The 14,725-nt window shown below is 42.9% G+C and overlaps 1 protein-coding gene across 12 annotated transcripts in view; it reads left to right on the forward strand.

The window, feature by feature from the left end:
* The window catches only part of ST3GAL3 (ST3 beta-galactoside alpha-2,3-sialyltransferase 3), a 186,433-nt gene that overhangs the window by 140,803 nt on the left and 30,905 nt on the right, over positions 1 to 14,725 (forward strand). For all 12 annotated transcript variants that reach the window (XR_005627680.1, XM_039711467.1, XM_039711472.1 and 9 more), the window contains one exon: positions 183 to 369. Coding sequence is in view for 11 of the 12 variants with exons in the window: in XM_039711467.1 (XP_039567401.1) it covers positions 183 to 369 (187 nt within the window). In the remaining variant the exon portion in view is untranslated. The remainder of the gene's footprint in view (positions 1 to 182; positions 370 to 14,725) is intronic.

Here is a 14,725-nt window from a genome sequence, read left to right on the forward strand (position 1 = left end):
ACAAACCTCCCTAAGTGCTTGTGATGAAGAACTGCAAGAATTAAGATTTGCTACTGTAGCAGCTGCTACAGGGAGCCCTTGCCCAGCAGTGATTGCTGTGTCATCAACACACAGGAGTGCAAGTGGGAATCTGAGTGTGAGTGGGAATCCGTGACTGTGTCTTCTCTCTGGTTGCCCTGCAGGCTGAACTCGGCTCCAGTGAAGGGCTTTGAAAAGGATGTGGGTGGCAAGACAACACTCCGGATCACATATCCTGAAGGTGCAATCCAGAAAATGGAGCAGTATGAGAAGGATTCCCTGTTTGTTCTGGCAGGATTCAAATGGCAGGATTTCAAGTGGCTGAAATACATTGTTTACAAGGAGAAAGTGGTAAGAATGCTGTCGGCTGGCACTGTGAAGGTCACCTAATTAGTAATGATGGGCAGACATTGTGTCACCATCATATCTGCCACGTTTTGGTCTGAGGAGAGTTCCACTCTGTGTCCTGCTGCATTTAACTGAAGACTGTCTTTACCTACATGGACTTCAGCTTTAATTAAATATGTTTTACAAAGATAGCTCTCTGTAATCTGTGTTGCATCATAGATGAGGCTTGCTATTCAAGATTGTTAGTGTGTGCTACAAACAATTAAATTAATATTTAGTTATCTTAAAGAGTATTTAAAAGGACCAGCTTTTGCATGCATTTTATGGACTCTTAGGATTTAAGAGCAGAGGAAGGAAGAGAGCAATGGGAAAGGGAAGAAATGGGAGTTTGAGGACAAGGATGTGATGTCACAGGAGGGGAGGAGGAGACAGCAGCAGCCCAACTTGTTGAAAAGGCTGCAATCAGACTTAATGTGACCTCCTGAATAGCACAAGCCATTACATTTTGCTCAGTTATTGAGATTCATGATTTGTGTTTTGTTAAAGAATCCTTCAAAACAATATCAAGTCTCATTTTAAAACACTGAAATGGTGGATACACTGCCTTCCCCATGTAAAAATTTTACCCCCTCATTTGCATGAGTGTCCTTCTGAGGCACCATGGACCTGTCAATAGTCAGGGTTTCTCTCTTTAATTCACCTACCCAGAACAGAATCAGATTGTGGTCAATGACTTCTCATTCAGTGAACAGTTTGTCAGGAAATCCCAAATAAATAATGGGTACAGTTTATATATATATATGTATATATATATATATATATATCTGTTTTCGAATGTTGCTTAATGTGCAACATTAATGCTTTAATGCTTAATTAACGCTTAATGCAATTAATTGCTTTAATGCAATTAATGCTTAATTTGACTTTTCAGCAAATAAGAAGACAAATGGATTAGCATTCAGGGCATGGCATATTATGTGTTTAGAGACAGAGAGAGGAGGTTGGCAGCTCACCACATACATAACGAAACCGTCTGGGAATATCATTGTATACAGTTGTTACACAGAGGGCCTTAAGGGCTCATACTTTGCTCTTGTCTAACCCTGGCACCAACTTGCAATTATTTTTTTGCTACCAGACAGATGAAGTTACCTGTCAACCTCTGGGCAAGCACAAGTGGGCTTTCGTAACATGAATAATTGAGTCAAAAGTAATTTTCTTTCCTTTATGTCAGGCTCTTGTTCCTCATTCAGGGAAAGGGAAAGCCCTGGCAGTGCCAGTGCCCTGCAACCTGAATGCAGTTGCAGGGACTCCTAGTGTTTAGCTTGAAGCTCAAAGGATGGGTTGGTTTACTTCAAAACAAATTTAATTTCCCCCTGATGCTTGCAGTCAAGTAGATTCCTGTGTGGTATCCCCTGGTCTTGGAAAGGTGCAGAAAATAGTCTGTTAAAAGCTGCCAGGCCGGGGAGAGTGATTGCAGTTCTCTTAATTGCATGCTTCAGTGCCCAGACTGGCAGAAAGCAGAAAGAACTTCAGCTTTGTGCATTACTTCAGTGTTCTTGTGATTGGCTCTTTATCCTTCAGTTCTTTGGAATAAACACTCTGAGGTTTTTTCAGTTCCTTTAGGTGATGTTTTCCAGATCTCTTAATTCATGTTGCTCTTTTGAATGTTTGTAGTTAATTCATCTTTTTCTTAAAGAGCAGTGCCCAAAAATGTACAGACTACAGCAAAAAAGAGGAGCAAATAGATTATTCATTAACCTCACAGTTCTCATTCTTTATACATCCACTGTTTCTGTGGCCTTTTCCACAATGGCATGGAACTGAAGGTGAGTGTCGGGTTCCTGGAGACTCCAGGTCTCGGGAAGAATTGGAGAGCAGCCACTTCCCCCACTCCACACCCTGTGCTTGTGCCGTTGGCTCCTCGTGCCAAAGAGCAGCACTGTGCACTTGTCCCTACTGATCCTTTCTTCCAGAACACTCCTCCACTTTGCCAAGTTCTTTTGGCAGACTTCCCAGCATACGTGCCATTCTTTCCAGATTCATGTCCTCTGCAATTCAATAAACATACTTTTTACTTCATCATCCAGGTTGATAATGAAAACACTAAACAATGTTGGTTCCTAGGCAGACCCCAAAGTATTAACATCCTTTCATTCCTAGAGTGAGCCCACTGAGCCTCCTGGATAGTTTTTTGGCCGCTTCTGGACTTGTATCACAGTTGTATCATCAATAATGCTTTTGGCATGTTTGTGAAAGTGATCTGTCAGAAGTTTTACTGAATTCCAGTTCATGTCTTGCTTCTCTTCTATGATAGTTTTTTGTCTGTATAAAGAAAATTTTTTTTAATAATTCACTCTTGACAAATCCACCTGGGTTGCTACTCAGTCTGTTTTGATTTTTTTCAGGTGTTTACAAATAATTAATCCTGCTCTTCTGGGAATTAAAATCATAATTCAACTTTCTTCCCTTTTCTGCCTTCTTAAGGCTAGGCACTATTTTTGTCCATTTTTCAATCCTTTGACCCCCTACCTTTTGTTGGGCTTTTGATACTCCAAAGGGAATCAGTGCTAGTTCTTGAGACTGCTGAGCCAGTTCATCGAGTACTTTAGGATGCAGCCCAGGTGGCTGGAAGACATCTGCCTTGTGCTCTCCTCTGATTTCTCTCTACTTGAGGCTGAGATCTTGCTGTCACTGGCTTTAGCTGCAAGCAGGTGGCTCACACAGCTGCTTTTTCTAGAGGAAACCAGTGCAGAAAGTGCTGTCTCTTAGATAGGAATGACCCAGTGGAGGACTAGCAGTGCTATGGGAATAGCACGTAGGCGTCTGTTTGTTCTGGTGTGAGTGTTAGCATTTTCATCAGTGTGGGGTAAGTTCAAAATGACAAATGCCTGCCCAGTGCTCTCTGTATGTCAAGAGTTTGTTTGTCTCTCAGCTGATTTTCCAGAGAAAGGGGAGTTTCTTCCTTTCCTGGATTTATGTAGAGGCACTTGCATGACCTGAGAGCTCTGTATGCCACTATTGCTTATTCCTTATCTGACATGTCCATCTGCAAGACTTCGTGCAGACACACTGCAAACCAGTGCTTATAGTCAGGACTCTGGCCTCAGGATGGAGACAAGGAAAATGGAAGCATTCTTCTAAAGAGCACAACTGCTGTGGAAGTCTACACATTCCTCAAAAAAATTGGCTGATCTCTGCCCTCTGATGTTTCCTTTCTCTGTGACTGTTGATGGCATCCTCACCTGTCCATGGTACAGGTGGGTAATGAGACCTTCTGAATTCCTTCAGGCACCTGGAGCAGCTTGGACCTGCTTGAACAGGTACTGGGATCCTTGCTTAGTCCTCTCTTGAGTAAGTGAAATTGAAGGGAGCTTATTGGAAAAAGAGTAAATGAAAGGCGAGTGGCTATTTATTGCTGGGTCAGTGGTCAGATAAGCTTATTCTCCCTGCAGCTGAGAGGGATTTGCTCTGTGTTGTGTTAGTCTTTTGGCAGCACTTGCATAGTGAGAAGGGAATAAGTGCTGTGTAGAGAGGAGGATTTTCAGGAGATGTTATAAGGAAAAATAATCAGTGATGCAGAAGCATTAGTAGAACTGTGGGGCAGGGGATTTTATGTCTTACATATAGTCTGGTGCAACAGCCTCTCTGATATCTGTGTGGTGCCTTAGTGCCCTGAGAGACACTGTATCCAGAAGCAGAAGCAGTGGAATATGGACCTAAGGAAATGTGAAAGCTCAACTGCTTTTTATTTCACAATAAACCAGAAATATCTGGAAGCATGTAAAAACTTGAGAGAAAACATTAACCTCGAAAAAGGACAGATTTGGTTAAATGTTCACTTTCAACAGCAAAACAAATGTAGTCTCCATCACAGAGTGCTGGCTGAGCTGGCACTCCAGGTTGAAGTCTTGTAGGAAGACAGAGCACAGTGTATCACCAGAGAACGTAGACCTGCCTTTAAGAAAGGGAAGGATGAGTGAATCTGAGTGACTGAAACGCTGGTAACCTGATTTCAGTCATTTGACAAGAACTGGAATAAACTAAAGGAGAAAATCATAGCACCGGTTGCAGCTAAAAGTAGTATGGGATGGAGAAAGGTGACATGATTAGCAGAGGGGAGTATTGCACCATGCTGACCTAATAAGTCAGTGTACAAGTGGAAAGGAAGTGGGTTGGAGTCCCAGAGCCTGCAGTTCCATGAACTCATGGCTGTTGCAGAAGGGTCACAGATGTGAGCTGTTCGTGCGTCTGTGGTGACTGGTCTGGCAATGGTGACATGGAATCATTGCTGTAAGAGCCTGTGACACTTCCAGGCACCCCTTTGCCGATGAAACAACTGCTGCCAGTGCATCCTCACAGAGGGATTACTCATGGACAGTCACTCAGAACAGTTAAACTTTCTCCTGGACTGTTATTTTTGCCAAGAGACAGAACAGATATATATTGTGATCCACCCTGCTGCTTCCCAGTGCTTGTACCCTCCTGCATCTGCCTGGGTCTTTCAGTGACAAACTCTTTTTGAATACACAAAGTACCAGAGGAATTGCAGAGGGATAGAGGCTTGGTCATATATTGCTTCTTAAAATAATGGTCAAAAGCTGAAAGTTTCTCTGTTGCATGGACAGTAGATGCTTCCCGAAACAAACAGGGATTTACAAGCTCCAGATATGCAAAGCAGCCATCTCAGCCTGGAACTGAGGCCAGTTCCAGGGTGGTTTCTTGGCTGTCATTAGTGAATTAGAGGGAGCTCTCTGGCTTGCTCGGGCTCACATCCCTGAACATCTGGCACATGGCAATAAAGCAGCCAAGTGAGGGCAAAGGTGCCACTAGAAATTGGCAGCTCACAAGCTTCCTGCTCCTGTGGTAATGAGCCTGTGGATGATTCCAGTGGGAATCTCTGCAGCCTTTGCCAGGAGGAGTCACTTGTGCAGAAAGCGCCTGTGGCACCCAGAAGTTCTCTTTGATAGTGAAAGTCATAGGAGCAAGTGAGCACCTGCCTGTGAGTGAGGCCAGGCTGGGCTGTCTGTCCCTTGCAGGGACATGTCTCTGACAACTGGCACACAGCAGTGGTGCCCAACAGCCATCATCCTCCTCCAGCAGTGGGCATGACAATAACCCCTGCTCCTGTGTCACAGCGTGTGACTGCTGCTTCAGACACCTCGTGGATGGGGCACTGGGGGAGGTTTTATTTAACTGTTTATTGGGGAACTACATTATTGTATTAACCCAACAGCATACTCCTAGTTGTGGTAAAATGTGTTATGATACCTTCCTGGCACAATCAGTGAGTGTTGCTGTGCTGCAGCCAAGGCAGGACTGCTGCCAGCACTTGTGCTGTCTGCTGAGCTTTTGTTTAGAGCTCCTCTTCTTCCATTAGTTAATGGCCTTGTCATGCTGCGTGTTTGCTAGGGCAGCCTGTGAATGTCACGGCCCTGTAGTTCACTGTGGATTCCTCAGATTGTGAAATAGCCTTACCTGTGGGCTGGTTTACATTCTAGAATGTAAACCAGCCCACAGCTCCTGTCATCTTCAGGAAAGCACTGAGGCTGTGAGTCTGTTGTTGCTGTTCCATCCCGAGGAAAGCTTCATTCACATGCCTGTATTTTCAGCTTGTTTGGAACTTGAGACCAGCACTCGAGCAGGTGGTTTCTCTGGGTCTGCATTAGGGAGGGAGAATCTGCTTTTTCCAATGCTGTCCATTGCCTTTGGTGACAAATTGAGTGGCCACTGCTATTGGCAGGTTTCCTCCGAGTTTGCTTTTGAATTGCAAATATTTTCTTTCCCTTTTCTCCTCCAAGGGGCTTGTTTCTTTAAATGTCTTGTGTACAGTGGGTCTTTTCAGGTTTTCATGGATTGTGAGAAAGACATGTGGGATGATTCTTGGGACAGCATTCTGGTTTGGTGGAGCTGTACATCCACTACAAGTTTTCTTAATGCATGGTGAATGCAAAACTTGGTTACGGATTTGTGGTGCCTCATCCTGTGCTGAAACACAGCTTCATCTCCTCTGCTTGGAGCTGTGCCTGGGTGGGCATTGCCTTGTGTCCTTCTGCTCTCCTTGGCCTCAGCTGAACGGGAACAGAAGCTGCTCCATCATAAACAAGAAAAGCTTTTGAATTGAGAAGTCAGCTTAAGCGTTGTTTAATTTCTTTCACAAATTCGAGTTTTCACCTAAATAGCTGTTTATAACTAATCTCTTCAGAAGTATGATTTAGGAAGGCATGGCTGGTGAGTAAGGCAGCCAGCCTGCTCAAGGGACGTGATGAGGCTTGCAGTGAGGAAGAGGCAAGAAAGCCTTTTCAGTGTTGCTTGTCCTGTAGTTATAGCACATGGTTTAAAAACCATTTCTACTCACAGAGTAGAACACTCACAGAGTGTAGGGGAATTCTAGGAGGAATTATAGCAGGGAATACCCTACCACATCATCAGGGTCATTTGGTGTCTCAGTCAAGACGACTGAGCCATGACTAAATGCTGAAGCACAGAAAATGCTTTGTAAGAAAGTGAAAACATGAGCAGACTTTTCTGGCTCCCACCAAATCTCTGACTGAGAAGATGAGGTGGGAGAGTCTCTGTGATGCATTCTGTAGAGAATATTCCATGTTCCTTTGCCAAAGAGTAGCTGGAAGTTAGCTTGTCTTTCTGATATGATTGTTTTGACATCATTGTTTGGGTTTTAAGGTTCTGATCTCTCTGGCTCTGTAGAAGGCTAGTCCATACTGCCTGGGGGATTGTGCTGCCATGGTCAGGAGCTGTTTCACCATTGCAGTGCTTTGGTGGGAATGGCCCAAGGGAACCATGGAAGACTTGCATATGAAAAAAAAAAAATCCTTTACTTCTGTGACTGGCCTAGGAGATCAGAGCAATTTCCAGAAGATTTAAGGAGAAGTATGAACACTGATGCCTTATGAGAGAAGGTAAGCCAATTTTCTCTAGTCATGGTTAGAAGAGAGGCTGGAAAACATGTAGATATGCTATAGAAAACATTCTCCCTGTCGTGGTCAACAGGGACAAAAGTTTAGTTGTGTATTTTGTGATTTTTAACAAGCTTTGAGGTAGCACTGTGGTGAGGACCATACAGGAACCTCAGTAGGCAAATGACCCAGTTTGCAATGTGGGCCTTGGGGGAGACTTCCTGGCCAGATTCCCAAAGGAAGGCTGTTGGTATGGAAGGTGCAGGCTGGAGCTTGCCCTTCATACATACCTGCCTGCAACAGCGTAATGAGATCAGGCAGGTCACTGCATAGCTGAGGGCTGCTCCTAGCCAGGCATGCACAGTGTGTCTCTAAGTGCACTGTCAGGCATCAGCTGGTGGCAGGGGCTGCTCTGGTGCCTTTGCAATGTGCCTTCATGGCATTCAATGTTGCCAAGTGGATGTGTCCTGGCCAATAAAACTTGTCCACCTGGATTGGGTAGCCTTTAATATCTACAAGTCTGTAACCATTTACTTAAGCTCATGGGACAGATGAAGAAATTAAAAAATAGCCATGGCCACACTATTTCCTGGATGAAAAAAATCCAGGTGTTAAAATATTGCAAAGTATCTATACTTGTATGAATGACATCATTGATTACTCAATTTTTAGACAGTTTCTCTTTAAAATTAACATACAAATTGTTGGTGTGTCTGCCCTTCTAGTCTTTTCCACACCATGCATGGGTTTTGTCTTTTTTTTTTTTTTTTGTCCCTTGCTTTGCTTGCTGTTACCTAACACCAGGCATCCTTGCCCTATACTTTTATTAAGGAGGAGAAGCATTTAGCCATGCTAGGCATCAGCAGTCCTTAAACAACCTTTATCCCACATCTGCCAAGACAGCATCATCTTCATTTCTGGCTCAGTAATCCCAGCTGTAACGTGAAAACCAGAGAGCTTCAGTCAGATTTTTATTTCTTTAGTTTCTATTCCTGTACATCATTCTGAAATGAAGAGACCCAAACAAGATTTACCCCTGAAAAAACTGTATCATTGCCCTAGTAAGACATCCTTTTTGGGATTGCCTACCATCCTGCTTTATCCTGAGACAATTTCCTCCTAATATTGTCACCATCTAATCTCTTCTGATGTCTGTGACCATACAACTGACAGTTGCTGCTCTCGCCTAGATATTTGATCACTCCTTCCTTCTCATCCAGAGTCAAAAAAGATGGGCAACTTAGAGTTGCAGTTTTTCCACATCTTGAAAAGTCAGTGTGAGGACCAGCTGAAGAGCTAGTGCAGATGTCTTGAAAAAGCACCAAGAGGGTGCTCATGTTGCACTTGCTCTGCTTGGCAGGCTCTGGCAATATTCAGGCACCAGAATTATGCAAATCCCAGTAGGTGCATATCAAGGTCATAGTGCCTGTAAAACTCAGGTTGCCTGCCTTGATCGGAATAGCTGAGCCAATGTAAAGAAAGAAATTCCAAATCTGATGGTGATCTTCATGAAACACACACAATTCCTTAAACAGCAGAGCTAACGGAATGGCCTGATTGCCTGTGGATTTGTGTTGTGCTCCCTTTCACACCACAGTGCTCTCAGAAATCCCCCAACTCTCCCACTGCTTGCATGGCCTCACCTCCACCTGGCCTCTGCAGCAGCAAGGTGTGTGTCTGTCCCACCCAGCCACAGGTAGTTCTGCTGAGGGTACTGCATGGCCCACATGTGCAGCAGATGTTTCTCCATGCAGTGAATCCTGCACATGGGAAAAGTGCCAGGACATGGCCAGCAGTGAAACTCAGACGTCACCCAGAGGGTGTCAGCTATTCGTGCAACTGCTAGTAGAATAAAGATGTTCTGTGTTAACACTTCAGTTAAGGACTACAGGAATCATTTGAAGTCTGCAAAGCCTCCCTTAGTCTGAGAGATTTGAGTTCAATTTATTTAGTTACAGAGTTCAATTTATTTAGCTTATGCATGAGATTTGGAGGGGATTTACTTGTAGTCTTTCTCTCTACCTAGAGGGAACATTTTTTCTCACAAGACTTTTTAATTTTGTAGGAAGAAGTGTATCTGAAGCTAGGCAAACGATCAAAAAAGGCAGCACATTTATATCATTATAAGTATTTTTGCTACATCTGCCCTACAGGCTTTATGAATTTGCACTTGATGTCTTGAAATCAAGACTGGATATCTTGGTCCACTCAAACATTGTGAGAGTAAAGGACTGGAAGGAGAAATTGCTGATGGAGGAACACTGCTCCCTGCTATGCAGAATATCCAGAAAGATTTCAGCAGGATTTCTCTCAGCCTCTCAAGCCATGCTTCTGAAAAGCCTCTTCTTTCTGAGAAGAAATAGCAGAATGTGGTGGCTAGAAGCTCAACTAGATAAAATCAGTCTGAACACACATAATTTCCTAGAAATCTGTCCTTATGATTGTCAGATGACATTCTTACAGAAGGGAGCACTGACTGCTGATATCTTTTTTCTGTAATGCAGACTTAATCCAGTATCTGGGAAAATTCTGTGTGCTGGGAGTACAAAGGACAAGGCTGCATTTATGCTGCCTGCCCACCTTCCTGTTCTGTGACTCTGGGACCCCCTGTCCTCACTCTCTATGACCCGTTTGTTGACTATGAGGAGCAGGGTAGCAAGCCAGTAATACACCTGACAGCTTGTCATGGAAGAAAGTTATTTGCTTTATCCAGTTGTCTGCAAAGGTCATGGCAAATTTTTCTCTTCTTGGGGCATAATTAGCCAGATCTGTTTCTACATCCAGAGGGAGAATGCTTTGTGGAGTCTCTGAGGTGAGCAACCTCCAGCACAACAGAACTCCCCTGAAGAGCTTTTTGGAAAGCATTGCAACACCACAGGATGCTGTAAGTTCACCGGTGTGGGATATGAAGATTCACAGAGGAGGGGGAAAACACTGATTTGATTTTGTAAGTAAAATCACATGCTTTCTGTCAGTGGCTGAAAAGAGACTCCCCTTTCACAGCTCCAGGAATTTTGCTATCTGCATTTTTTATTTAAAGTGGTGGGGGGAGAAAGTCTGAACAGTAAATATTTATCCAAGATGTGTGGTTGTTAATATGATCCAGTCTTCAGTCATTTTGAATGGTGTCATGATGACAGATGTTAATTCAGAAAGGAATAGATTGGACGATTTATGCCTGAAACACATGTGTTCCTTGGCAGGCTCCATGGATTACTTGCATAGTTAGAGCTGTCTGAGCAATTTGTAACATTTTCTCTGCCTCGAAGCACCGAAGGCTCCAGGACAGGGGGTTGACCTTTATCTTCAGTCTGCTATAATAAACAGAGGTAGCTAAACTCCCCGTGTGCTTTTATCTTCCTAAATTTGTCTCTCCCCCTGTGCTCCAGCTGTGTGTGGTGCTTCTGGCTCTACCCAAGAGGAATGGCAGTTCTTTCTGCAGGAGAGAAGGATGCTCCTGTGTGCAAATCCCTGATCTCCTTCCCCTCCTGACTGAGCAGCACCCCTGCTCAACACTCCCAGCGATTTAACACAAACACTTGTCCTGACAGCAGGAGTGAAAATAGACCAAGCCATATGAAGGCAGTTAGCAAGAGGGATTCAGGAAAGACCTGGCTTCTTTTTTGTAGTATTTCTATTCTTGCAGTTGTGATTTTATGTCATGTATCTGAGGGTGTTTCTTCTCTTCTTAAGACAGGTTTGTAAAACTGTTAATGTCTTAATTTTTGTTTGTTTATTTAGTCAGAGGCATAAAATTGGAGGAAAATGGCCAAGTTGTTGGGTGCACAAGGGCTTGGTAGGTTTACTTGGAAGTTTCTCTCATCTTGACCATCTCTTATATTCTGACCATTTTTGATTATGTGAACTTTGCCCACAACTGACAAGGACAGAAAATACAGAGCCTGGCCCAAGAAATCAGCACTTCTGCTTTTTGGAAAAAAACTCTTTAAATATAAATGTTCTGTTTGGATTACAGTTTATTTAAATTCAAATCTTTTAAGAATATTAAATAATCTTACTTAAAAACTCTTCTTCTGTAAAACACTAATTATTAATGCGAGTCTAGAAAACAAAGTAGGGCAGGAGCTTCCTGGCATCTTCCCAGTTTCTTGTTATTTTGACCTTTCTGCCTTCTCCTCTTAGAGGACACTGAATAATTTGTATATATTCTATACGAACACTCCGTGAATATACAAATTATTTGGCTTCTCATTTCAGCAAAGATGCCAAAATAGGAGAAGACAGATTTTCTGTGTACTTGTGCTGTAAAAACAATGTAAAAATTTCCCTGGAGTCTCACTTTGAGATAGCTTCAGAAAGCAATGAGGGCTTTTAGGCCATAATTCTTCCTGTGGTGATCCTTTAGCTTTTTTTGTTGTAATGTGCCAAGAATTTAGTCTAAATATGTGTTGTTTAATGAGTTGCTGTTTGTATTCAAACTCGTGAACCAGTTCAGCTCCCCAAAAAAGACCTTGCTGATGGATGTCCTGGGATGCCCTTGTGCTTTGTCACCCAAGCCTGCAAAGACAGCTTTTAAATTTTTTTTTCAATTTTTTTCTTCTGAGCAGGCATATGGTTGTAAGTGGAGCAGGTAGCTGAGCTTGTAGTTGGGATCATAGTTGGGATCACCTCATATTTTCTGTTATAAGTGATGGGGAAAATGCTTTCTCATTTTTACACTGGCATCTTTGATGCCAGAAAGTTCAGCTGAAATTACTCAGCTGTCTCAAGATGAGGCTACTGAAAATGTACAATTGTATCCCTGTTAAAGGGAAAAAAAAAAAAAAAGGAAAAAAAAAACCCCAAAAACATCTCCCACCCTATTTTGCAGAGGTTGCCCAGTCCTTCAGCCTGGTGTGGCTCCTGCTGTTCTGTGAAATCCCAGGGCTTGGTCTGATGTTCCATGGGGGCTGTTAGAGGCTGTCAGTCCTACTGTGGGTCCCCTGTCCTTCCTGTCAGTTAGTTGGGATGCAATTTCTCCATGGATGTAAGAACCAAGTAGGTTTTTCTCATCAGTCACTTCTCCACAAAGAGGTTGGGGCAAGGGCAGCAGACCAGGGAGCAGGGAACATCTCCTGGACTCTCAGGAACCCCTTTTCCTCCTCCCTGCCATCTAGGCAATGGGAAGGAGCAGTAGCCTGGTCTGGGACATGGCAAGAGCAGGAGTGATGGGGACAGCAGAGAAAGGAAGGGTTTATAACTGGCAGGAAATTCCTAAAACACTGGCACTTTAAGACTTCTTCAAGTGCTGTATGATTATAGAAATCAAGCTGCCAAAAGTTAAAAAAAGCAAAAAATAACATTGCATTTTCAATGTTAATTCAGTTCTCCTGTGCAGATGTTATCCTTAATTACTTAATTATATCCTGGCTTTCTTAGAACACAGCTGTCTATGTAGTGGAGAGGGGAGACTGAGATTTTGACTAATTTCTGTAATGTAAGACATTCAGCCTTGTATGAGTAGTTGTAGAAGCTGCAGAGCACGTGGATAGCAGAGAGGAAATGCGAGGAGGAGGATTGGTCTCCTGGTTACAGACACTGAGGATTCCTCTTGAGGAGATGTTGAACACATGAAGTATTGCAGAGATGCTCTAAATGTGAAAGTGTGGTTTGTAAAACCCTTAGATACATGGTGATACAAGAAAAATCTTGTGGAATGATTGAAAAGTCAGTGTTCTTGACAGCAATCCTGAGCTGAAATTGCAAGACAGTCCTACTTCAGCAATTACTAACACGTGGATCTGACCCTTTCAGCCCTGGTATCCTTTTAATAGATTTTGTGTCAGTATGACATTTAATAAACTATGTCATAAAAATAGTAACAAAGTAAAGGAGCTGATCCTTTATGGGAATAAAACACCCTGTATATAATGATGATATATGGCCTGTTCTTCTTCAGGATTTTTCTGAGACTCTACTACTTTAGATTTTTTTTTATTGAAGGATAATTATTCACAGACAAAAAAAAAACCACAAAGCAAAGTTATCTAAATCCTTTCCTTTCACTAAAAACTTCCATCTTTCCTAAGACATCTCAGAACAGGAATATTTCTTCAAATTTTGGCTCAAAATCCAGGTTACATTTTGAACAAGAGTCTGTAGGACAGTCTATCCATCACCCTGTTTGTACATAGAAGACACATCTACTGACACACCGTATGTGAGCCATCGTTTATGCTTCAACTTCTGAAACAGCATTCATCAGAAAAACCTTCCGTTTTTCTGCAGCTCCTCTGACATGTTCCAAGCTCCATTTTCTTCACAGGACAATATCTTTTTTGACAGCATTTTGTTATCTTACAACTATGAACCACATTTTGCTCTCAGTTACACGGATAAAACCATGAGAATACTTTTTTTTTTAAGAGGAATTCCTTTTCATTTACAACATGTCATAAAAATAGCTCTGTTCTCCTGACTCCTTAGAGCTGGTCTTGGCCTTGTGCTGTTTAATCCTGTGAATCAGAAGACAGCAGCTGGTGTTAGACCAGCCACACAGGAGGCCCACGTGTCTGCATTTGGGTTAGCTGTGGCACTCAGTTATGTAGGTCAAAAGAAGCTGGAAATTCAGTAGGCCTATTTGAATTTGCTTATCTGCTTATTCACAATATATGTTTGCAGGTAAACAGGGCAGAAACTTCCTGAGATGCATGGGAATGAGCACATTGCTGAGTTACAGCAAACTGGTGTGTGACACGCCAGTGCCACCCTCGTGGCCCAGATGGATTTTGTCACCACTGGAGCTGCTGCTCTGAGCCGGTATCTGTGCACGGGACAGCTTCCAGTTTCATGTGTAGCCAGGGTGCTGTGTAAGCTACATGTCTGGCACAATGTTTAAAGTTTGCAGCTGCTGCTTGGAATAAGTTTCCTTTCTCTTGTGGTTTTTGACTTAGTTATCAAGCCTAAAGAAACTTATCTCTAGCCAGTGTAGTGAACTATTAGCTCAGCTCTATCAACAAAGAAAATATTGTTGCTTTAAAAAGAAAAAAGCTCTGGTAGTGCAAGGATTTGAGGTGCTTTTGTCTCCATCGTGCTTTGCTGCCCTTTCTTTGCTAGGTACAAAATATATTTGGGTTTCACACTGAGAAACATTAGTAAAAACTAAATGTCTGGGCTTTATAACTGTCAGGAGTTCTTTTAGATGCTGTGAGGCAGTTAGCAGATGGAGCATACTGACAGGGGAATGGCCTGGTAAATTACAGCCAGTTGATTTTAGATTTGTTCTGGGGGAGGATGCCTTGGGAGAAGAAACAAAACTGGTAAAAAATTACAAGTATCGTGTTGTTGGGTAGTCCAAGAGCTGCATCTCTTTTGACAACAGAACAAAGAGAAGATGAGGGAAAGGCTTGAGCAATGTTCCTGCTTTAGGCAGAGTGAGAGCTTTTCAGTTGGGCAGATAAGAGTGGAACTAGTCTCTAGAGGATTTCTAGGCTCTAGAAACT

This window comes from Passer montanus, unplaced genomic scaffold (genome assembly GCF_014805655.1).
Source record: "Passer montanus isolate IOZ18808 unplaced genomic scaffold, ASM1480565v1 scaffold25, whole genome shotgun sequence".
Classification (NCBI taxonomy): domain Eukaryota; kingdom Metazoa; phylum Chordata; class Aves; order Passeriformes; family Passeridae; genus Passer; species Passer montanus.